The 22544-nt window shown below is 58.8% G+C and overlaps 2 protein-coding genes and 2 long non-coding RNA genes across 4 annotated transcripts in view; 2 read left to right on the forward strand and 2 right to left on the reverse strand.

Annotated features, from left to right (window-relative positions):
• Positions 1 to 6754, forward strand: part of LOC116830897 (syntaxin-binding protein 2-like) — a 15471-nt gene extending 8717 nt beyond the window's left edge. The window contains exons 5-10 of the mRNA XM_075070660.1: positions 786 to 822; positions 901 to 988; positions 4731 to 4861; positions 5006 to 5113; positions 6020 to 6077; positions 6588 to 6754. Coding sequence (XP_074926761.1) covers positions 786 to 822; positions 901 to 988; positions 4731 to 4861; positions 5006 to 5113; positions 6020 to 6077; positions 6588 to 6734 — 569 coding nt within the window. The 3' untranslated portion in view covers positions 6735 to 6754. The remainder of the gene's footprint in view (positions 1 to 785; positions 823 to 900; positions 989 to 4730; positions 4862 to 5005; positions 5114 to 6019; positions 6078 to 6587) is intronic.
• Positions 1 to 22544, reverse strand: part of LOC116823303 (uncharacterized) — a 703657-nt gene that overhangs the window by 554139 nt on the left and 126974 nt on the right. The window lies entirely within an intron of this gene.
• Positions 1 to 22544, reverse strand: part of LOC142047443 (uncharacterized) — a 203076-nt gene that overhangs the window by 93502 nt on the left and 87030 nt on the right. The window lies entirely within an intron of this gene.
• On the forward strand, positions 14698 to 15643 carry LOC142047436 (uncharacterized). The gene is made up of 2 exons (XR_012656699.1): positions 14698 to 14921; positions 15476 to 15643. It is a non-coding gene; the product is annotated as an uncharacterized LOC142047436 (long non-coding RNA).

Consider the following 22544-nt stretch of genomic DNA (forward strand, 5'->3'; position numbering starts at 1 on the left):
CCCCCCCCCCGATCGATTACATCTTGTACCATAAACAAAAGAACAAAAGAAAATGATAAATGATCACATGTACTCATGCTAACTTCAAAGGAACATATTGATTAGCCCGAGGGGCAATCCGAGGGCAATAGTAGGCCTGAGAATGTAAACTTCTGACCTCACACCATATTGCCAGTTACTTGGAGCTTTGCCCCCCTCCAACATAGCCATCTGCTACCGGAAGTGAGTGTGCCAGGGGAAGGGGTGTGACGAAGTGGGAATGTTCTTAATGTTTTCATTGAAAACTGAGTGGGTGCCTGTGACGCAGCAGGGAGAGGGGAGTATTGACCTGGGAAGGTTGCAGGGGAGTTTTGCTGGGACTGTCTGCATTGGGGATGGGAGACTTTCCTTGAGGCCAGATACCTGAGCATGTAACATGAGAACCAGGAGGGGGGTTGGAGCCAGGTGACACCTTTGCCCAGGAAATGGACAAAGGCTGGGGGAGGAGCCGGGAGGAGGCTGGGTGAGACAGCTGGAGGGAGTTTCAATTTGGAGCTGGCTGGGAAAATGGAGGGGAGCTTAGCTGGGGCCCTGGCCTCCCTGGCACCCCCAAGATGGACCTGACTGAGGGGGTCCTGTTGTCTGTATCTGAAAGACCTGTCTTGGACTGTGTTCCTGTCATCTAAACAAACCTGTTTTACTAGCTGTCTGAGAGTCATGGTGAGTCGCAGGAAGCCGGGGGTGCAGGGCCTTGTCTCCCCCATACAGTGACAAGGGGTACCCAGCCATCTGCTTCAGGAAGTGAGTGTGCCAGGGGAGATACCCGGCCATCCGCTACAGGAAGTGAGTGTGTTCAGAGGGAGAAGGGTACCTTGTCATCTCCTACAGGAAGATGACCCACAGGGTTTGTCTTTGCTGCAGGGACTGTGATGATGATAACTTTTACCTGGCACACGTTGTGCTGGCCAAACTCGAGGCGTTCAAGGTATACGAGCCCAGCATGGGAGACGTGAGTGAGCTGTGCCGGTCATGCCCTCGCCATGGGACAGAGCTGAGAGGGGAGCACGTGAGAAGTAGAAGGAAGGAGAAGTGATTTCGAACCTGTCTGGCGGGGTCTAGACTCCCTTGGAGATCCTGAGGGGTTGGCAGAACAATAGCATTCCCTGTGTGGGGACTAATGGCCCCAGCCTTTCTCTAACACTGACCGTGGGCAGATCTCAAAGTGCTCTACAAAAGCCAGTGTCTTCATCCCCTCTGTACAGATGGGGAAACCGAGGCACCACCTGGGGAAGTGTGTGCCCAGCACAATCTCTCTGTTTATAAACAAGGCAGTTTGATCACAGAACTAAGCTTTGCACACGGAGCCTCTTCCACCCCTGGACACTCCTGTCTGTGTGTGCTCCTACACCCATCCCCATGGTATCGGAACCTCACTAATGAATTCAGCCTCCCAGGGGAGGCAGCGTGGCCTGTGTTACAGATGGGAAACTGAGGCATGCAGGGAGTCTGTCAGAGCAGGACTAGAACTCAGCTCTCCTAAGACTTAGCCACAAGTCAGCCCTGGCCTGTGGGCTCCCCCCAGCTTCTGCCATCCCTGTCCCACACCCAGCAGAGGGGAGCTGCAAACCCACCCTGCCCTGGATTCTCGCACAGGAAACCCAGAGGCTCCGGTCCCCCTAGGAGAAGCAAGGTGATGTAAAATCCAAGGCCTGCCCAGATCTCTCCCTCCTGTTTCTTCTGCTCTTACTTCCAGCCTTTGCCGAGCTGCTGGGAGACTGTGCACCTGTGACCAACTGGGAATGTTTGTAATATCTTTTATGAAGCCGATGCATGCCTCAGTTTCCCTATATGTTGCATGGCTTTTCTGGCGGGGCATGGGGGGGAAGGACTCTCAGGGAAGGTAAGAATCATGGTGTGTGGGGGGGTGTCACCTCTCTGTCTTGGTGAAATGAAGAGAATCCAACCCAGATCAGCCTGGGAGCCAGAAAGACCGTGTCGGCTCCAATGGCTCCTGGCTGGACGCCCCCAGCAGGGAATCGGAGCAGGGCTTCCAGCTCGAGAACACAGAGTTGGGAAGGTTTGAACTGGGGGATAAGTGAGGGAAGCTGAGAGTTCTCACCTGAGAACTGACCAAGGTCAGACCGAGGCCTGGTCTACACGAGGCAATTGGGTCGGTGTAACTGTGTCGCTCGGGGGCATGAGAAAGGCGGCATCACTGAAGCGGCGCAGCTGCAGCGGTTTACATGTAGACACAGTGGTGAGCTGGAGCTGGTTTGCAGGAACCAGTTAAAATTAGAAGCCCTTTTAGAACCGGTTGTCCTGTGCAGGAAAACCGGTTCTAAAAGAGCTTCTAAATTTAACAACCAGTAAGTATAAGTGACCCAAGAGCGTAGCTTGGGGGGATTAGCCACTCCCCCTCAGCACATTACCCAAAAATGGCACCTTAGGCACCGACTGCGTGGGTGCTCCAGCGCCCCACCCCAGCTGCAGCTCACCTGTGCTCCGCCCCGGTTCTCCCCCATCCCCCCGCTTCCCACAAATCAGCTGTTCACGTGGGAAGCCTGGGAGGGCTGAGAAGCAAGCAGCGGCTTCGTGCACACCTGGCTGCCCAAACCATCTACACAGGGAAGGGATTGACAGCCTGCTTGTTAATCACCGGAGCTACTTGCTGCAGCAGAGCTGGCTCCAGCCTGCAGCCCCTGTCTGATCTGTGCTATTCTCAGGAGCTGAGAGCAGTGCTGAAGAGGTCAAAGTCCTGCTCTGTGCAACCCTGCTGCTCTTACTCCTGTGAGTCCCCCCAGGGATATTCCTGAGGCTCTTGACAAGCCTCCCTGTCACAGGTGTAAGCACTATCCCCATGTTACCTGGGGGAAACTGAGGCATGGAGCAGCGTGCCAGGAGTAGGTGGCAGAGGCAGGAATAGGAGCCAGGAGTCATGACTGCCCAGCCCCCTTCAATAGAATCCGGACAGCACGCCCACTGCAGGGCCGGGAGTGCTGGCTCAAGCCTCTCCTCCATGCAGCACAATCCCAGCTGGCCAGTCCAGTGTGCCCCCACCTTGCCAGCTGGTGCAGAACCCCAGGGTCTCTTGTAGCATGGCCTCTAGCAGTCAGGTCTCCAAAGCCACCCAGCTCGCGGTCATGGCGCCCTGGGGGCTTGTCTGCACTAGTCCCTCTTGCCTTGATGTTTCTAGCTGCCAGCCCTGAGGAGTAGCTGGCACAGGCAGTGCACTAACCGCCACTCTGCTCTGGACAAGGTGGGGTGACCCGATGGTTAAGCCAGTTCCCATGTGCAGTCGGGGATCCCTCCAGCAGAGTTGAACTGGCAAAGGTGTGAGCTGAGTCCGGGAGGTGAGGCGGGCGGGGGGGGCGGTACGCTGGGCATAGCAACCCACCCAGGCTGGGTAGGTCTGGAGAGCAATGATGGCTCCAGCTCTGGGTTCATGTCCCTCCTCTGCCACAGACTCCCTGCGTGACCTTGGGTGAATCACCCAGCCTCTCTGGGCCTCCACCCCCTCTGCAATGGGGTGACAGCCCTGCCCAGCCCCACATGCATGGTGTGGGGGGAGGCAGGATGAAGCAATGATAGTGCTACAGTGGTCGGGGCCAGATACTCCTCCAAGAGAGGCCCTTCTCCATCAGCCTCAACTAGGGTGACCAGAGAACAAGTGTGAAAAATCAGGACAGGGGGTGGGGGGTAATAGGAGCCTACATATGAAAAAGACCCCAAAATCAGGACTGTCCCTATAAAATCGGGATATCTGGTCACCCTAGCCTGAACCCATTTACCCAGAGACTGTGGAGACCTGCCAGAGAGTGGGTGGTGACTGGTCCGAGGTTCTGCTTCCATGTGTGGCTGAAAATTGGGCCATGTACTGAGGTGGGACAGTTGGGGAAGCATCAGGGGTTGTTCATCTCCACTCTCTCCTCCCCAGACTGTCTGTGGTACCCAGAGAAGAGCAGACGCAGCCCCTCGTCGAGGTGCTCCTGGGTGGGCTTGGGTTCCACTGGGGCTGCTGGAGCTGGTTTCAGAGCCGGCTGCCATGGGAGCGCAGGGCTGGTTTCCTATCGCCACCTGCTGTACATGCTGATCAGGCACGGAGCAGGGGCTGGGCCAGGCCGCCCATGATGTGGGTCTCAGATGCTGACAATTTGAGTGATCTCTGTCCAACTGGATGCTGGGAGGCTACCCAGGCTGGGAGTGGGGAGCTAGAGCCTCACATGGGGTCCCAGCTCAGATGCAAGGTGGGACATCGCGATAACGTCCCATTGTCCCCGTCTGGGACCTTGTATCAAAGAGTCTCTGGGCCTGGTGTTGGTTAATGATAGACTAGCCAGGGCCTTCTGGTGTAGTTCCCCCTGCCCCCACGCAGCATATGGGGCAGGGGGCAGTCGGCGGGCTGCCTTGAAAGGGGCATGCTCCTGTTGGTGGAGAGGCACGAGTACAGAGTGTGCTAGGGGGAGGGAGGCATTGCTATTTGCACAAGAGGCAGGTGGCCTGTCCCTGCAGGGTGCGTTGCAGCACAGCTGGGTGGGGAGCTCTCGCTGCCAGTCAGGGCGGGACCCCAAGGCACATCCCAGCTAGCTTGGGGGATGTCTCCTGGCTTCCCCCTGGGGTTGGGGGCTGGGCCGCAGAGAGGGCTGGTGGTGAAGTTTCAGGCCACCAGGGCCCATTGGATTGTGCCATGTGAGCCAGGCCAGGACCCCTCCGCCAGAGCAGTGGGTGACGGGTCTCTCTCTCCTTTGCCCCAGGGCCCCCACAAAGCCCACTCTCAGCTGCTGATCGTGGACTGGAGCTTCGACCTGGTGTCCCCACTGCTGCACGAGCTCACCTACCAGGCCATGGCCTGCGACCTGCTCAGCATTGAGAACAACACCTACAAGTAGGGCCTGGCTGCCAGCAGGGGGCGCCCCGCACTCCTCCTCAGGTGGGCGGGGGGGGATGTGACCCAGGCACTTGCACCGCTCTGCAGCCCCACGCTTGGGGAGGGGTGCCGCAGCCTGACCCTGTCTCCCCTCCCCCGCAGGTACGAGACGACAGGGACCAGCGACTTGCGGGAGAAGGAGGCGCTGCTGGATGAAGACAGCGAACTCTGGGTGCAGCTACGCCACATGCACATCGCTGACATCTCCAAGTGAGCGCGCTCAGCTCTGCCCCTGATATGTCTCTGTGTGCCTCCCCCCATCCCCTGGACATGCCCCTCCATGCCCCACCCAGGGCCGGGACCCCCCCAGACACACCACTCCGTGCCCCACCCAATGCCTAGTGCTGGGACCTGCTACTCACCCCACTGCTTCAGAACACCCCTCCCCTCCCCACCCACTGCCAGGACCTCTCCTCTTGGACACACCTCTCCCACCCAGTGCCAGGACAGCCCACCCCCTTGACACACCCCTCCCCCTATTTTCCAGTGCCGGAACTTCCCCCATCTGCCCCTTCAGACACACCCCTCCCCACCCTGGGGCCCCCTCTGACACACCCACCCAGTGTTGGAACCCCCCCTTGGATACACTCCTTTCCCACCCAGTGCAGGGACACCCCCCGCAACACACCCCTCTCCTGCTCACTGCCAGGACTCCCCCTCCACCTCCCACCCAGCGCTGGGGCCCATCCCTCAGACCTGCTCCTTTTTGAGTGCTGAGATCTCCTGGACCCAGCCCCTCTCCCCAAAGGACCCCTGAGCGCTCCCTTCCAGAGCCACTGTCTGCATCTCCTCTCGGGGATCCCGCTGGACACTGTCTTCCCCCGATCCCAGGATATCCCCATGCACCTCACAGCCCCCTTGAGGGAGTCTCTCACTGACCTCCTGCTGGGCCTGCCACTGCCCCCAGACCAACCCAGCAAGGCGCCAGGAGCTCCCAGAGGTGCACTGAACGCTCTGCCTTGGGGTAACTTGGGAAGAGCCCCCCACACTCCCCCGGCCCCATCTAAGGCTCTGGTGCCCATGGGGTGGGGGCTCTTTCCCCTGTAGCATAGGACAGGGCACCCCCTACCTTGAAGGCAGTGCCTGGCTCCGGCCTGACCCCTCTCGCTGCTGCAGGAAGGTGACGGAGCTGCTGCACGCCTTCTCGGAGAGCAAGAAGCTGAGCACGGACAAGGTGCGGCAGGGGCTGTGGGGGGGAGCGATTGGGGAGTCCGGGACGGGGGGATCCATCCCACTGCCACTGATGGGGAGGGGAGGCTGCTATGCTGCCCCAGGAGGCTTTGGTGGAGGGAGAGGGGTATCCCATTGCTCCTAGAGTTTGCCTGTAAAGGGCTAAGAAGTGTATGTGGAGCCCACTGCCCCCCAGCCAGAGCTGTGAAACTCCCGACTGTGCAGGAGGGTAGAGGCCCATGGGGCGGGGTCAGACAGCAGGATCGGGGCCGTGCAGGGAAAGCTGCAGGGAGCCAACGCTGGCATCTCCCCAGCCTGCTGCCACTTTACACATCAGGGACACTCGGGTTGCGGGGCTCAGGTCTCGTTCCAGCTGGCCTGGGAAAAGCAGGTCTAACCCAAGCCACAGCCACGTGTGGCCTGAGTGACCCGCCCTGGCCCAGGGGAGGTCTCTGCCCTGCAGGGGGTTCCATGCCTTGGGAGGGGCCGGGATCCCACCACCGCCTCCCTCCAGGCCAACATCGAGGACCTGTCCCAGATGGTGAAGAAGATGCCCCAGTACCAGAAAGAGCTGAGCAAGGTAACGGGGCTGGAGCTGTTAGTGGGCGGGGGGCAGGGCATTCAGTGGGGTGATGGGGGGGCAGGGTGTCTGTGGGGCTGATGACGGACAATAGGGACTCTCTGGGGCAGGGCACATCGAAGCCTCCCTGTACTGCCTGAGGATGAGCGGCTGACCTGTCCCCGTCGGGCCAGAGCCATTTCCCCCCAGTGTGTGTGGCACCAGGCCAGGCAGCCTGCCCGTCAAGCCGCAGAGCTGCCCTGTTAACCACAGCAATGCAGCCCTTGGTAACGCCCGCGCTTGCTGCCGCACCTCTTGCGGGAGGATTCAGCTCCTCCCTGAGATCCGCCCCTTCCAGCGCCCCGCTCCACCCAGAGTGGCCTTGCACATCAGTGCTGGGCAAAACAGTCCCTAGATACTAGTCTTATACAGCTGGTTGGGCTGTCTCTCTGTGGCCGAGGTGCCTCTCCGCTTGGGTTGCGGTGCAAGGGTGCTCGGACCAGCCAGTGAGCGTAAACCCCTGCCTGGTCCCCCGCAGTACCCACGCACCTATAACCTGCCGATGCAGTGCATGTGCCACTTCAAAGATCGTGGAGATAGCTGTGCAGCGTGAAGCAGTGGTCGTGGAAGAGCCTGGCTGGAGCAGAGCTGGCGTCATGGATCTAGCCCGAGAAGCGGGTCCAGACCCACAGACTCGCTGCTGCCGGCCCAGCCCCCCATAGAGCACTCAGGGGTGCAGAATGGGACAGGGACTCAGGCTTACCCCGGAGCCCCGTGCTCACCCCCAGGTGGGAGCTGAACAGGGCAGGGACCAGGGGGTAGCAAGCTGTGGGTCATGGGGCTGTCACATCTCCATCCTGTTTTCGGAGCAGGAGGCAGCGGAGTGGCCTGACCTGGCTTTAATGTGTTTCCCCCTTCATCCCCGCCAGGACCTGGGCCATGGGGACGACGGGAAGCGGGGAGAAATCAACGACCCCGTGAAAATCATCGTCCCCGTCCTGCTGAACCCCAGCGTCAGGCCCTATGACATAGCTCCGCATCATCCTGCTTCCACATCTTGAATGAAGGTAACGCCAACAAGGCCTGCAGGGGCAGCACTGGGGCCGCTGCGCAGGGGGCGCCCCTGGAGGCGGGCCCAGGCCTGTGGGGCTGGGGGGGATAGCACTGCTTAGACGGGCACGCCCCCTCAGCCATCAGGGCGCCTCCTGCCAGCGCTCCAGGGCTTGTGCCAGCCTGGCTCTAACGGCCCTGCCTCCCCGCTGCCACACGCTCCGGCCCTGGGAGCCTGGACAGTGGCGGCCTTTGGCCTCCCTGCTGCTGTCCTCCAGCAGTGTCCACCCTCCACGCTCCCCCCAGCCGTTCTCTCGCAGGGAGGGAAGTGGAGACACACCCTGGACGGCCCCGGCCCGGTCCCTCTGCAGGAGGCGGGATGGAGACAGCACACCCGAGGAGCCAGCCCCCTGCTCCGTTCTCGGCAGGGTAGGGAAATGGAGACACAACCGGAGCACCCCCCACCCCTTCTCTCACGGGGGGAAATGGAGACACACACCTCGGAGCAGCCCCACCCGGCCCGTTCTCTGCAGGGAGCGGAAATGGAGACACACACCCGGAACAGCCCCCCAGCCCCTTCTCTGCAGGAGGGGAATGGAGACACACACCCGGAAGCAGCCCCCCCAGCCCCTCTCTGCAGGGAGGGGAAATGGAGACACACACCCGAGCAGCCCCACCGGCGTTCTCGCAGGAGCCGAAATGAGACACACACCCGGAGCAGCCCCCCCAGCCCTCTCTGCAGGGAGGGAAATGAGACACACACCCGGAGCAGCCCCCCCCAGCTTCTCTGCCAGGAGGGAAATGGAGACACACACCCGGAGCAGCCCACCAGCCGTTCGCAGGGAGCGGAAATGGAGACACACACCCGGACAGCCCCCCACCCTTTCTCTTCAGGGAGGGAAATTGAGAACACACACCCGAGCGGCCCCTACCGTTCTATGCAGGGCGGGAAATGGAACACACCATCCTGGAGCAGCCCCGGCCCATTCCTGCAGGGAGGGAAATGGAGATCACACACCTTGAGCAGCCCCCTGGCCCATTCTCTGCAGGAGGGAAATGAACACACAACCCGGAAGCGGCCCCCCCGCCCATTCCGCAGGGAGGGGAATGAACACACACCCATAGCGCCCCCGCCGTTCTCTACGGGAGGGAAAGGGAACAACACACCCGGAGCAGCCCCCGCCCGTTCCTGCAGGGAGGGGAAAGGAGACAACCACCCGAGCAGCCCCCCGGGCCGTTCTCTGCAGGCCGGGGAAATGGAGACAACACACCCGGACAAAGCCCCCTGGGCGTTCTCTGCAGGGAGGGAAATGGAGACACACAACCCGAGCGGCCCCCGCCCGTTCTCTGCAGGGCGGGGATGCAGAACACAAACCTGGAGCAGCCCCCCAGCCATTCTCGCAGGAGGGGGGACATCCCTCCTCCTGCAGCTGTTCAACACAACTGTTCTGCCTCTGAGCCCCCGCGACCATTCCCTGCCCACCCTTTGTCCTCCCTGGACCAGCTTCCTGCTTCTGCTGCATCCAGCCCTTCCAGCTCACAGGGTCCTGGGAACCTCCGACCCTGAGCACTGGCACAGTCCCTCTTCCCCCATTGGTTCCTGCCCCATGCTGGCTCGGTGGGGCAGGGCCCTGCTCCGGGGCCCTTTCTGTAACCCTGCTCAGGCAGTGCCCCCGCACCCATTGCCCAGGCCAGGTGCCCTCATGTGGCTCCTCTGGCTGCCCAGTTTCCTGGCCAGGGGGCGTGTGGAGTTGCCAGGCCTCCCCCTCTGCACTAAGCAGCAGTAAATGGTTTTGGGTGAGCTGCCTTCCCTCCAGCTCAAGGCCTCACAGCCTTAAAGAGCCAGGCCTCGGCTCTGACACTGCACCTGGCTGGCCGCAGGAGGGGGAGCCCAGATCAGGGGGAGGGGGGCTCCCACTGCACTGCCGGGGGGAGCTAGAGAGACCCCTGCCCCCAGCGCCCGAGAGAACCTGGGGAGGGAGGAGCAGCAAGAACCTGAATTCAATCATTAACTGTGTGGGGTCCAGTGGGCTAGAGCAGATGGTGGTGGGAGCCAGGACTCCTGGGTTCTACCTCCAGCTCTGAGAGGAGTGGGGTCTAGTGGGCTAGAGGGGGGCTGGGAGCAGGACTCCTGGGTTCTACCCCCAGCTCTGAGTTGGGTAGGAAGAGCAGGATCTCGATTTGATCGTGGAATTAGGACTCCTGCGGCCATGGACTGAATGTGCCTGGGCTGTGGGTGCGTCCCAGGGGTGCTAGCGCTGACCTGTCTCTCCCCATGCAGATGTGAGCATGGAGACCCTCCGCAAACTGATCCAGGATGCCAGCATCCAGCAGCAGGGCAACATCATCCGCAGCATGGGGCTCCTGGGCACCTCCCTCACACCTGGGGTAAGGGACTGAGGCCAGGGGCCGGTAGCTGTACCCATGCCAGGGGGCAGATCTGTGCTGCACAGGGGAGCCCAGGCCATCCTGGGGGTGCCCCCCTATGGCAATGACCTACTCCCAGCACAGAGGTGGCCTCTGTACCTGTACAGTGGGGTGATGCCCTCCCCATATGAGGGTGACTCCTGAGTCACTCCCCATCTGGGGTGACCTCTTCTGCACCTGCAGAGGACCCTGGGGGTCAGGACCTCAGATCGCCAGGGAGCTGGAGCTGGAGACCACTGCATGGGGTGGCCATGCGGCGAATTGGGGGAAGCGGCTCTGTCCTCCCATCAGTCTCTCTCCCCTCCTCTCTCTCTCGCTCAGTGATCCATTCTGTTCTTTTCTCTGCCTCTCCCCTGCCAGCCCAGCTGGAGTGACTCAGGTAGGCCGCGCTCTCCCTGTCTGCCCCCATCAGGGCCGGCTCCAGGCCACGCGCACCAAGCGCATGCTTGGGCGGCATGCCACGGGGGGCGCTCTGTCGGTTGCTAGGAGGGCGGCAGGCGGCTCCGGTGGACCTGCTGCAGACACACCTGTGGCAGGTCCACCGGAGCCGCGGGACCATTGGACCTTCCACAGAAACGCCTGGGGCAGGTCCACCGGAGCCGCGGGACCGGCGAGAGGCAGAGCGCCCCCTGTGGCGTGCTGCTGTGCTTGGGGCGGCGAAATTGTTAGAGCCGGCCCTGGCACCCATTCCCATCCCACACCCCTCTCCCTGCTGCCTCTCACCCCCTCTCCCTTCTTCCCTCAGAGCAAGCAGCTGCAACCCGAGAGGAAGGTGCGGCTGGAGTCCACATATCCACTCTCCCGCTGGACCCCCAGGCTCAAGGACATCATGGAAGTACCCAGCCATCTGCTTCCTGGCTTTGGGGTGGGGGTCACACCTGGCAGGCTGGGCCCAAGGGGGAGGGGTTGGTTTGGGGTCAGCCATGTGTAGAGCCCTGCATATCCACGCACCATTTCTGCAGATAGTGGATCTGCTGCAGATACAACCAGGTCAGTCTCTACTCCCCAGCAGTGCCTGGCCCGCGGTTTCCGGTTCATGCAGCCCGGGGGGCGCAGCGCGCTCGGGGCCGCCAGCCAGCAGCCAGTGGCTGTCCGGCACCCATTCGCCCCACTGCACTGCTTCCTGTCCTGCAGGTCGAGCTGCACCAGCATCCCCACCAGCTCCTGGCGCCAAGGGTGACCAGATGTCCCGATTTTATAGGGACAGTCCCGATATTCAGGACCTTTTTCTTATATGGGAACCTATTACTCCCCACACTTTGTCCTGATTTTTCATACTTGCTGTCTGGTCACCATACAAGCGCCCCACCCCTCCACCCGACTGTGATGCAATATGCTCTGCTGCTGTCGTGTACCATCGCTCGTGACCCCCCAGGAATGTCAATTGATGAGACAACCCTTCCCCCAGCCCCACCCCTCCATGCTGCCCATTCTGAGACCCCGCCCCACATGGCCCCTTCTGAGACCGAACCCACCCATTGCTACCCCTCTCCTAAAGGACCTGCCCCCTCACGCTTGCCCCCTATACCCGAGTCCCCACCTCGCGCTTGCCCTTCCCTGCAAGACCCCCCTGCCACCGGCTAGCCCTTGTGAAGCTGTCCTGCTGTGGTGAGGATGTAAGGGATACAGGTAAAGACGGCTAGTGCAGTGGCTCCAACAGATGGGAGCGCAAGAGATCCTTGGGGGGTGCCAGCAGGAGGAGCGCTTTGGGTGATTCCCATGGCTTTTTTTTTTTTTTTTGCTTTGGCAAAAATGGGTGGAGCTAGCGCAGAGCGGGGTGCAGTGCTCAAATTTTTTTACTGATGTAGGTGGTGTTGCGATCAAAAAAGTTTTCTCGAGATCAACTGGGCTTAGTGGATCGGCAGTCCTTGGTCTATACCTCCATTGAGAGCAGCTGTTTGGACATTCAATCTGAGTACAACTCCTGCCAGCCCACAGTAAGCTGGTCATGTTACGGAGTCTCGGGGTTCCACCTGCCACCCCTCTTCCTGGGACCCCACATGACTTTTATCCAGCCAGTTAAAACAGAAGGGTTATGGACAACAGGAAATGCAGGTTACAGGCAGAGTTGCAGGCACAGTCAGGACCCTCCACTGAGTCCTTCTGGGGGATTCAGGGTGCTTGATCCCAGAATAAGGATACCCTGAATTCCGCCACAGCCCAACCCAAACGTTCCTGCTCTTTCCTCCCATCGCCGGGACTCATTGTCTCTTCCCCTCCGCCAGGTGCCCCTCCTCCCCCCTGCCGGGTGGGTTACAGCCTGAGCACCTGTCATCACCTAAAGTCTCCCTGCTTTCCCGTTCCCCACACAGACAGCCCCTAACTCCATCACAGTCACTGACTGCCAGGGAGAGCGCCCCCTGCAAAGCCCCCCCCGCTAGTACAGCGCCCCCTAGCACCGCACTGGGGCCAGCACTGACTGCCAGGGGAGAGCGCCCCTGCAAAGCCCCCCCCCCCGCAGTACAGCCGCCCCCTAGCACCGCACTGGGTGCCAGCATCTGACTGCGCAGGGAGAGCGCCCCTGTTCAGCCCTCTGCCTGGCTCCCTGCAGTACAGCGCCCCCTAGTCCGCACTGGTCCAGCACTGACTGCCAGGGAGAGCGCCCCCTGGACAAAGCCCCCCCCGCAGTACGCACCCCCTAGCACCGCGCACTGGGGCCAGCACTGACTGCCAGAGGAGAGCGCCCCCTGCTCAGCCCTCTGCCTGCCTCCCTGCAGTACCAGCGCCCCTAGTGCCGCACTGGGGGCCAGCACTTGACTGCCAGGGGGGAGAGCGCCCCCTGCAAATTCCCCCCCTCTCCCTGCAGGTACAGTGCCCCCTAGTGCTGCATTGGGCCAGCACTGACTGCCAGGGGAAGAGCGCCCCTGCAAAGCCCCCTCCTGCAGTTACGGCGCCCCCTAGTGCCGCACTGGGGCCAGACACTGACAGCCAGGGGAGACGCCCCCTGACAAAGCACCCCCCTCCCCTGCAGTACAATGCCCCCTAGTGGCACTAGGGTCCAGCAGCACCCTTGCTGGCTCACTAGCACCCCCAGTTACCCAGTGGCTTTTCCTTAGAGGTCTCCTATCTAAGCACTGCCTGGGCCCTAACCTGCTTAGCTTGTGAGAGGGTTGCATGGTCGACTCCTTCCCCCAACGCTTGGCTGGGGCCTGAAGCTCTCATCCCTGCCTGTGGGGCATTCCTCGGGGGGTGAGGGGAGCACATTTAGTTGCCTTCAGCACTGGTTGGGGCTCCTCCAGGCCAAGGATTAACTCCTGGCCCAAACTTCTGTCCCTTGGTAGATCACAGGCAGGAGGGCTCCTAGGCCATACTCAAGCGCTATGACGTTTCCTCCTGTGGGATTTGAGGCAGGCGTTGTGGTGCCTCAATCCCATACCTAATCCAATTCAGGGGCGCCCACCCCCGCCAGCCTGTCCCCACAGCTCCTCAGGCCTTAAGCTTCCCTGTACAAGTCAAACACAGCGATTTATGTAAAGCCCCTATTATGTGGCATTCAGCTGTTATCATAGCCTGGGGTCCCCTGTGTGGCTGGACACACCCCATGGGTGCAAGAGGCAGGGCTGGATCCTGCTGCAGCAGGGAAAGGGCACTGAGGCAGCCTTCCCCCCACAAGTTGGGGCCCTGGATCCAGCTGCAGAGGTCTCTGCCCTCCCTCATAAATGATGGAGGAGAGTGGTGGGAGTTCACAGCAGGGCACTGAGGCAGCTGAGGGGGATGTGGGGAGATGGGGGCATCACTGGAGGAGTCAGTGTGCTCTTTGCTGGCTCCCCATGCGCGACTCCAGGAAAGGGGGCCCCAGGCTGTTTCCCCCCAGGATGTTCAATCATTCATATGTGAGGAGCTGTCCCAGCCCTTCCCCAATGGGGTCTGGCTTGGCCACCAGGTCCAAGGTTCCTCTGCTTGGTCCTCGCTGACCTTGTCCTCCCCCCTGCCCTCCCCCCACGGACCATCATTGAGGACAGACTGGGACAGGGAGCTGTGCCCTTGTCTCAGACCTGTCCCTTCACAGCTCCCAGGGCCGCTGTCAGTAGGGCTGAGCCTGGCTGGGCTGAGGGGGCAGAGCCCTGACATCCCCTCCCCCCCAGCCCAGGGTTGTAGGAGCCTGTGTTGTCTGGGAGTGCGTGGCCAGACCCTGCCCTCTTTACAGGGAGGGGTTGCCAATGAGATGGCCCTGAACCCCTCTAGCATGTCTCCCGCCCCCCAGCAGTCCCTCAGCACCCACCCCCCAGGGGGCCCAGGGTGGAGGAAGGGACTGGCTGGGCTGTAGAAGCACCCAGCCCAGGCAGATGCCACCCTCCCTTACTCCCATCTTGCCTGCTTTGGGGCTCCTGTCCCACTGCTTGGCAGGGCCTGCCCCCCCAGCCTCCTCCAAGGCCCTGCCCTTCATCTGATTGTGCCGAGCCCGTCATACCCTCCCATCCGCTCGAGCAGTGCCCCCTCCCTTGGCTCGCGAGCTGATCCACACTGCCCCTCTTCTCCCCCAGGCCTGCTTCGGAGCCAGTGCCTCACCCCCGCCTGGCATTTCCCTCAGCGAGCCCCTGGTATCCACACTGCCCCTCTCTCCCCCAGTGCCTGCTTCGGGCAGTGCCTACCCCTCCGCCTGGCATTCCCTCAGCGAGCCCCTGGTATCCACACTGCCCCTTTCTCCCCCCAGCGCCTGCTTTGGGCATTGGCACAAGAGCAAGCCAGCGGCTGAATACTGGACAGGCCCACGCCTCATCATCTACGTGCTGGGTGGGGTGTCCGTGTCTGAGATGCGCTGCGCCTACGAAGTGACCCAGGCCAGCGAGGGCAAGTGGGAGGTGGTGATCGGTGAGTGGGGCCAGTCCTGGGGGGAGGGCGGCTGGAATGCCCAGGTCAGGAACAGTCAGAACCCCTGGGAGGGGGAGACCCTAGAACTGCCTGCCCAGCACCCACAGGGCGCCCGAGCCACTGTCTGTCTTCCCGCACCCAAGGGGGCCTGGGAACAGATGTGCTTGCCCCACCTGCCTGCAGCCCCACATGGCCTGTATCTAGCCACCTGATCTCCTGGCCCCTGGCTCCCCAGGGCTCTCCTTGCCCAGAGACCATGTGTGGGGGCCCAGTCAAACAACCCCAGTAACACCCATAGGGATATGGCTCACCCCCTGTACACACCCCTCTGAGACCCAAGGGTGAGGAACGCTGTCAGCACATGGATTCTTGCCTGGCCGTGCAGGGTAACAGCGGTACGAGGGGTGCAGCGCCAGGCCGTGGGGGGACAGGAGACAGCCCCTCCCCCCCGCACTAGAGCAGGGTCCAACTGCAAGGATGGGGGAGATGGTGATGCCAGCCTGATGCCTGCCCCATTGTGCCCACCGCTGCCAACCACCTCTCTCTCCCCCCAGGTTCCAGTCACATCCTGACCCCCAAGCATTTCCTGGATGACGTCCAAACCCTCAACCAGCTGGCCCCCGAGGAGACCTAGAAGCAGCCCCCTCCTCCCAGAGACTCTGCCCCCCACAGCTTGCTGCCCCTAGCTCCACCTGCTTTTCTCAACAAGGCACCTTCCCCCCTACTCCTGGCTGCAGTGTCGGTTCTTGGGGAAGGGACGGGAGAGGGGCCGGGACCACCAGGCTTCTTGGCTGTTAGGGCAGGGGGCAGGCCAGGCCATTTGGATAGTTGCTGTGCGGCTGACAGGTGGGCGGGTGGCGGCTTGGGGACACAGAATTAAAACGCTCCAGCAGAGACATCTGCCCAACTGGCTGGTTTATGGGGGTGGGGAATGGTACACGGCCCCAATCTGGCCTGGGGCGGGGCCACCAGTCTAGGTGGAAGTGGGGTGGGAGGTGGGCAGAGCCTGCCCACGATGAGAGGAAGGGGGACACCAACACGTAGAAGTCCGACTTGGAGATCTTGAGGAAGGTGCCGTCACAGTTGGCCTTGATGATGAAGATGAGGGACTCCCCTGTCAGTACAGCCAGCTGGCCCACCACCTCGCCGGGCTGCGTCAGGAAGAGGCCCACATCCTCCACCTTGTTGGTCATGCACTGGTAGACGTGTAGGCAGCCCCACAGCACGAAGTAAAGGCTGAAGTCCTGTTGGGGGGTGGGGCGGAGGATAGAGAGGAATGTCAGCCCCAGCACCAGGGTGAGGGGCAGGCCTGCCCCCAAGGTGCGCACCCACAGATAGGCTGCCAGGAGACCTGGGGGACAGGCTGCAGCTCCGGCTGAGCCTGAACTCTCTGGAGCACCCCACTAACCTCAGCAGAGCCACAGCCCAGCTCCATGGCAACCAACCCCTTCCCCGTTCCAGCTGTGCAGGGGTTTAATGTTTCCTAGGCTGGAGTACTAGCACCCAGGGGGGAGGGAAGGGGGGGGCTGCCATCCCACCTTCCCAATAGGCCTGCAGCCCTGGGGGGGAGGGGGCATGCACAGGGAACCCCTGGCGAGGGTGCTGTAATGGGCTAACAAGGTGCAGAGGGAAGGGATGGGGTGCTCGGGGCAGGGCACTTGGGGGCAGCAGCCTCTGGATCCATTTGCTAGGAGCCGCAGGGAAGACTCTCACACCACATGGGGAAAGGACAAAGGGGGACTGGAGGAATGGGACTCCAGTCCACCACAGTCATAGGCACTGACTCTGGGTGCTCCGGGGCTGGAGCACCCACGGGGAAAAATTAGTGGATGCTCTGCATCCACCGGCAGCCAACCTTTCCCCCCAACCTACCTCACCTCCACCTCTGCCTTTTTCCCGAGCATGCCGCGTCCCTGCTTCTCTGCCTACCTCCCAGTGCTTGCCAGCGTAACAAGCTCCAGGAGGGAGGGGGAGGAGTGGTCACACAGCGTACTCAAGGGAGGAGGTGGAGGTTGGCAGGGGATTTGGGGAAGGGGTCAGAATAGGGGCAGGGAGGGGCAGAGTTAAGGTGGGGACTTTGGGGAAGGGGTTCAAATGGGGGCAGGGCATGGGTGGGAGAGGGTGGGACAGAGGTGGAGTCATGGCAGGGCCAGGCACAGAGGGGGGCAGCACCCACCATCACCAGCAGAAGTCAGCACCTGTGGCCACAGTGCCATGGACCTCCGCAAGGAGGGACTCGGTGTGAGAGGCTGAGGAAGCAGCAAGGCCCTGTGATGCTGGCAGACCAGGAGCCAGGCCAAGGCCCCAGGCCTCACTGAACACTGACAAATGCAGAGCCGGGAACCAGGCTGGCTCACCACTGTGTTCCCACTGTTAGAACAGATGTGAAGTTGATGTGAATGTATTTGGTGTTTAGAAATGCTTGTCAGATGCTGATCTCACTTATCACATCACCAGAGCCCCGTGGTGTAGTTACATCAAACATTTACATTGTAAACCATTATGGAGTCCCCGGGCGATGCTCTGGAACTGCTCCCCACAAAACTAGTCAGGACTTTGGGGAGCCTCCTCTCCCTTGGAGCAGACTGTCTTCAGGGCAAGAAGCTCACACGGCTTCACCTCCTGGGTTTGACCTTGGAGCATTCAGCATATGCCCCTCCGTGCGCTTCCCACAGCGAGTCCGCCCTGGTGGGGTCCTGGGGAAGCCACAGGGTCCTGCACCCCCACTTCGCTTTGCAGTCAGACGTGACTCTCAGCCAGCCAGTAAAACAGAGGTTTATTTAGATGACAGGAACATAGTCCAAAACAGGTCTTGCCAGTATAGACAACAGGACCCCCTTTAGGTAGGTCCATCTGGGCCCCCAGGGAGGCCACAGCCCCGTTGGGGAGCCCAAGCCCCATCGAGGCACCTCTCTCCATTTCCCAGCCAGCTCCAAACTGAAACTCCCTCCAGCCTTTCACTCAGCCTCCTCTCAGCCCCTCCTCTAGCCTTTGTCCAGTTTTCCCAGGTAGAGGTGTCACCTGGCCTCCAACCCCCCTCCTGGTTCTTAGGTTACATGCTCAGGTATGCTCCCTTCCCCAATGCAGGCCGTCCCAGCCCAACTCCCCTGCAACCTTCCCAGGTCAATACTCCCCACTCAGCATTCACATAACAGCAAGAACGTTCCCACTTCATCACATCTCTCCCCACTTTGAGACCAAAGTGAGCAGGGTCACTTCAGCCAGTGACCTGGGGAAGTTCGAACCTACCTACATTCCCATGGATGCCCCAGCATCCCTCCCCCTTCCTGGGGGAGAATTACACTGGGTCCTTCCAGTTTCACGCTCCCCTTTAAGTTGGGTGTGCTCGAGGGCACTCGTAGTCTGCAGGTGGGAAGGCTTATGCAGACTGTGTGCTTTCCCCCCACCTCCCAATACTCCTGGGGTTCAAACTGGGATGGGGTCTTTTCCCAGTGGTCCAGTCTGGAGGGCTGAGATTCAGGTTCTCTTAGTTAAGAGCCCCCTTTTTGACCTTGATCACTCTCTGGAAAGGTTCCTATGTGCTGGGCAAGGGTCCTAAAGCCATTTTCCTCTTGTCCCAGGCCTTCCTCACCCTCTGGCAGGGGTCATAGGATCGGCAGTACTGTCAGACATTAGTAAAGACCCTAGGCCAGTAAAAGTTCCATAGCAGCCTCATAGGGCCCGGCACAGCAGCTGGCAGCGATACTTCCGGGGTACCACCAGCTGCCTCCTGATTCCCGCTGACTCCATTTCCCCTGGGGAAGCCCGTTTTTGGTACAGGAACCCCTGCTCCCACAGGAACCTTTTCCAGCAACCTTCCCCCATGGTCTGTACCACGCTGAGGTCAGCCAGGTCCTTTATCTTCCGCAAGGAGGGATCTTTCTGCAATTCAGCCTGGAACTCAGCCACTGGGACAGGGATGGAGACCTGCTCTCTCTCACCGACTGGCTCTGAAGTCACAGCCTCCTTGAGCTGTGGTCTCTGGGTGTTCCCTCCCCATCAGAGTAGGATCCTGCTCCCCGAGGTCAGGGCACAGTGTCCCTTGCAGGCTCGGGCTGTGGGTCACGACCAGGGCACCATGGGGGTTGCTTGGCCAGTTCTCCATGCCCCCTCCCCATTAACACCTCAGTGGGTAAATGGTGGTGCACCCCCACTTCTTTGGGGCCCTCCTTGTCCCCCCATTTCAAGTGTCACAGGCCACGGGCACCTTGAATGAGGTCCCACCCACCCCTGTCAGAGTCAGATAGGTGTTGGGCATCACCTGATCTGGAGCTACTACCTCAGACTGGGCCAGCGTCACCTCAGCGCCCGTGTCCCAGTATCCATAGACTTTCCTCCCATCCAGGGTTGCCCAGAGGATTCACAGGGCCTGGGGCAAAGCAATTTCAGGGGTCCCCTCCATAAAAAAAAGTTGCAATACTATATTCTCATGGGCCCCCCTGCGGGGCCCGGGGCAAATTGCCCCACTTGCCCGCCCCTCTGGGCGGCCCTGGAAATGGGTGATATGGGATGGATCACTTGATGATTACCTGTTCTGTTCATTCCCTCTAAAGCACCTGGTATTGGCCCCTGTCAGAAGACGGGATACTGGGCTAGATGGATCGTTGGTCTGACTCAGTATGGCCGTTCTTATGTTCTGTTTGCTCATAATCTTAATCAGTTACTACTGTGCCAACTAAGTGCACATCATTTAAATTGACCCCCAGAACAGTTATTACAGGCAATAATGCATGAGGACAAAAGCCTTTTGATCCTGGCATTAGTTTGCAGGGTGAGTAGAAGAAAACCTCTGCTTGCTTGCAAAATGAGCACATTTACTATGGCGTCTCAGAGAGATGATGGACATGGGCCCCCTTGATGAAATTTAGACAGTCTCTCTTTTCAGAGTCAAAAGCACTTTGAAGACAATAGTTCTTGCAGTTTGGTTCATTTGATGCAAATTAGTTGCTTTTTCTGGCTCTGCTCCTGTAATTTTGTTTAAAGTTGCTATGGAAAGTGTAAAGCTCCCAGACTACTGTTTGCTGGCTTATTACAACCCCTTCCACGCAGGCTGTGCATGGAGCATCTTCCCTATGTCTCCCTCAGACGCATTGTGACAAAATTCCTCTTCTCCCTTGCGCTTATTGGCAGATTTGCTTGCCTTACAGATTTACGCTCTGGATCAGGAAACAGCCCAGTCCAGGTCAATTCCTCCTGTGTTTGATCAGGAGTTGGGAGGAACCCAGGCCTGCCCTCTACTCCAGGTTCCAGCTCAGGGCCATGTGTACTGCAGCTGTCCGAGTGAGCCCTTTTATAGTATCAGAGGGGCCTTAATTAAAGTCAAGTGCTAACAGCCTCATCTGATTCTTAGCAGGTTTATTGGAGCCAGGCGTTCTCATTAGCCTGGAGCAGACCCTGCTCTGGTCACTCAGGGAACAGAAAACTGCTTATCCAGGGCCCAGTAGATCTCCCTTCTACTACTCTGCTGTTCCCAACTGGCCTGGGTCTATCACAGCATCTAAATACTGACGTTCCATCTTCCATCTTGTCAAGGTTCCTTCCCCACTCTGGACTTTAGAGTACAGATATGAGGACCTGCATGTGAACCCCTAAACTGAATTACCAACTTAGATCTCGTTTTGCTGCCACTACTCCCAGGTACTAACTCCCTTCTCTGGATAGTCTTGAGAGACTTCTTCACCAAGTTCCTGGTGAACACCAATCCAACCCCTTGGATCTTAACACAAGAAGAATTTAACCATCCCTTCTCCTTTCCCCCACCAATTCCTGGTGAGTCCTGATCCAATCCCCTTGTATCTTAAAACAAGGAAAAATCAATCAGGTTCTTTAAAAGAAGGCTTTTAATTAAAGAAAGAAAGGTAAAAATCATCTCTGCAAAATCAGGATGGAAAATACCTTTACAGGGTAATCAGATTCATAGAGCCCAGAGGAACCCCCTCTAGCCTTAGGTTCAAAGTTACAGCAAACAGAGGTAAATCCTCCTAGCAAAAAGGAGCATTTAAAAGTTGAGAAAACAAAGATAAAACTAACACACCTTGCTTGGCTGTTACTTACAAGTTTGAAACATGACAGACTGGTTCAGAAAGATTTGGAGAGCCTGGATTGATATCTGGTCCCTCTTAGTCCCAAGAGCGAACAACCCCAAAACAAAGAGCACAAACAAAAGCCTTCCCCCCTTTGAGATTTGAAAGTATCTTGTCCCCTTATTGGTCCTTTGGGTCAGGTATCAGCCAGTTTACCTGAGCTTTTTAACCCTTTACAGGTAAAAGGATTTTGGTGTCTCTGGCCAAGAGTGATTTTATAATATTGTACACAGGAGGACTGTTCCCTTCCCTTTACAGTTACGACAAGTCTGTAAACTGCGATAATCGCAGTGAAATTGTTCATACTGATCTTTGCTGACCCATAAATGTTATTTGTTCAGATCCCAAACAGATTGGAATTTCTATAGAAGGAAATATAAGGCCTCCTAAGCAAACACACAGATGTCAGGCTTCATTACATTCAGTAATGGCTGTCTCAAAGCGGTGGTGCCTGACAAATCTGCTCCGTTGTATGCTCGTCAAACAAGCCTGATGAGTGTTCAACAGCCCAGAAATGAGTGACGTTAGCTTTGACTTTCAGCAGAGATTAAAATATTGGACCTGATTCTGATCACACATGTACTGGCATGATCAAGTTTAGCACCTTTGAGCTAGATGCAGTGTCTCATTTTCATTGAGTTCCCCACTTAATTTATAACATAAGAACGGCCAAGACCAAAGGTCCACCTAGCCCAGTATCCTGTCTTTGGACAGTGACCAATGCCAGGTGCCCCAGAGGGAATAAACAGAACAGGTAATCACCAAGTGATCCATCCCCTGTCACCCATTCCCAGCTTCTGGCAAACAGGTTAGGGATACCATCCCTGTCCATCCTAATAGCCATTGATGGACCTAATGGACCTAATTAATTTTAAATTAAATAATTTTTTAGTTACCTTTAATAAGATAAAGAAAAACCAAGGCCTGGCCCCTATGAAGCATTGGCTCAGCCAAGATCATGTCTTGGGAATCTTCCACAGCTGCAATCACAGCACCCAAATTGCAAAGGGGCTGCTGAGCATCTCCATCAGCCCCAACTGAAGCCAGGGAGGTCCAGCATTTTGAAGGTCATTGGCCGTTCATTAGAATTTGACCAAGGGATGGGTATTCGGACCAATCTGTTCCCATTTGGGTGCTTTCAAGTTTGCTACCTACATCCCTATTTAGGCACCTAAACAAGTGGGCTGATTTTTCAGAGTTGCTGAAATCAGCAAGAGTCCAGTGTCTCTAAATAATCAAGCTGCTTCTCAAGGTGCCTTGATCTGGCTTTAGATACTGGACGTTAGATGCTTTGAAAGCTTTGGCCATAGTTTTTCACCCCAATGCTGGGTTTTGGCTAGCGGGTCTGCCGCATTCAGCCCCCTTTCTTATATGTCCACTGGGGCTTCGGGTTTAGGGTACCAAATTGCATGTACAGCACAGGCAGCTGGATGGCTCCCAACACGAAGCGCAGGTAGTTGGGGCAGGATTCCCTCTTAGCATGGAACAAGCTGGAGATCACAATGGGATGAAGTGGCCACAGACCCACTGGACTGGCAGC

The sequence above is a fragment of the Chelonoidis abingdonii genome, chromosome 11 (assembly GCF_003597395.2).
Source record: "Chelonoidis abingdonii isolate Lonesome George chromosome 11, CheloAbing_2.0, whole genome shotgun sequence".
Taxonomy (NCBI): Eukaryota; Metazoa; Chordata; order Testudines; family Testudinidae; genus Chelonoidis; species Chelonoidis abingdonii.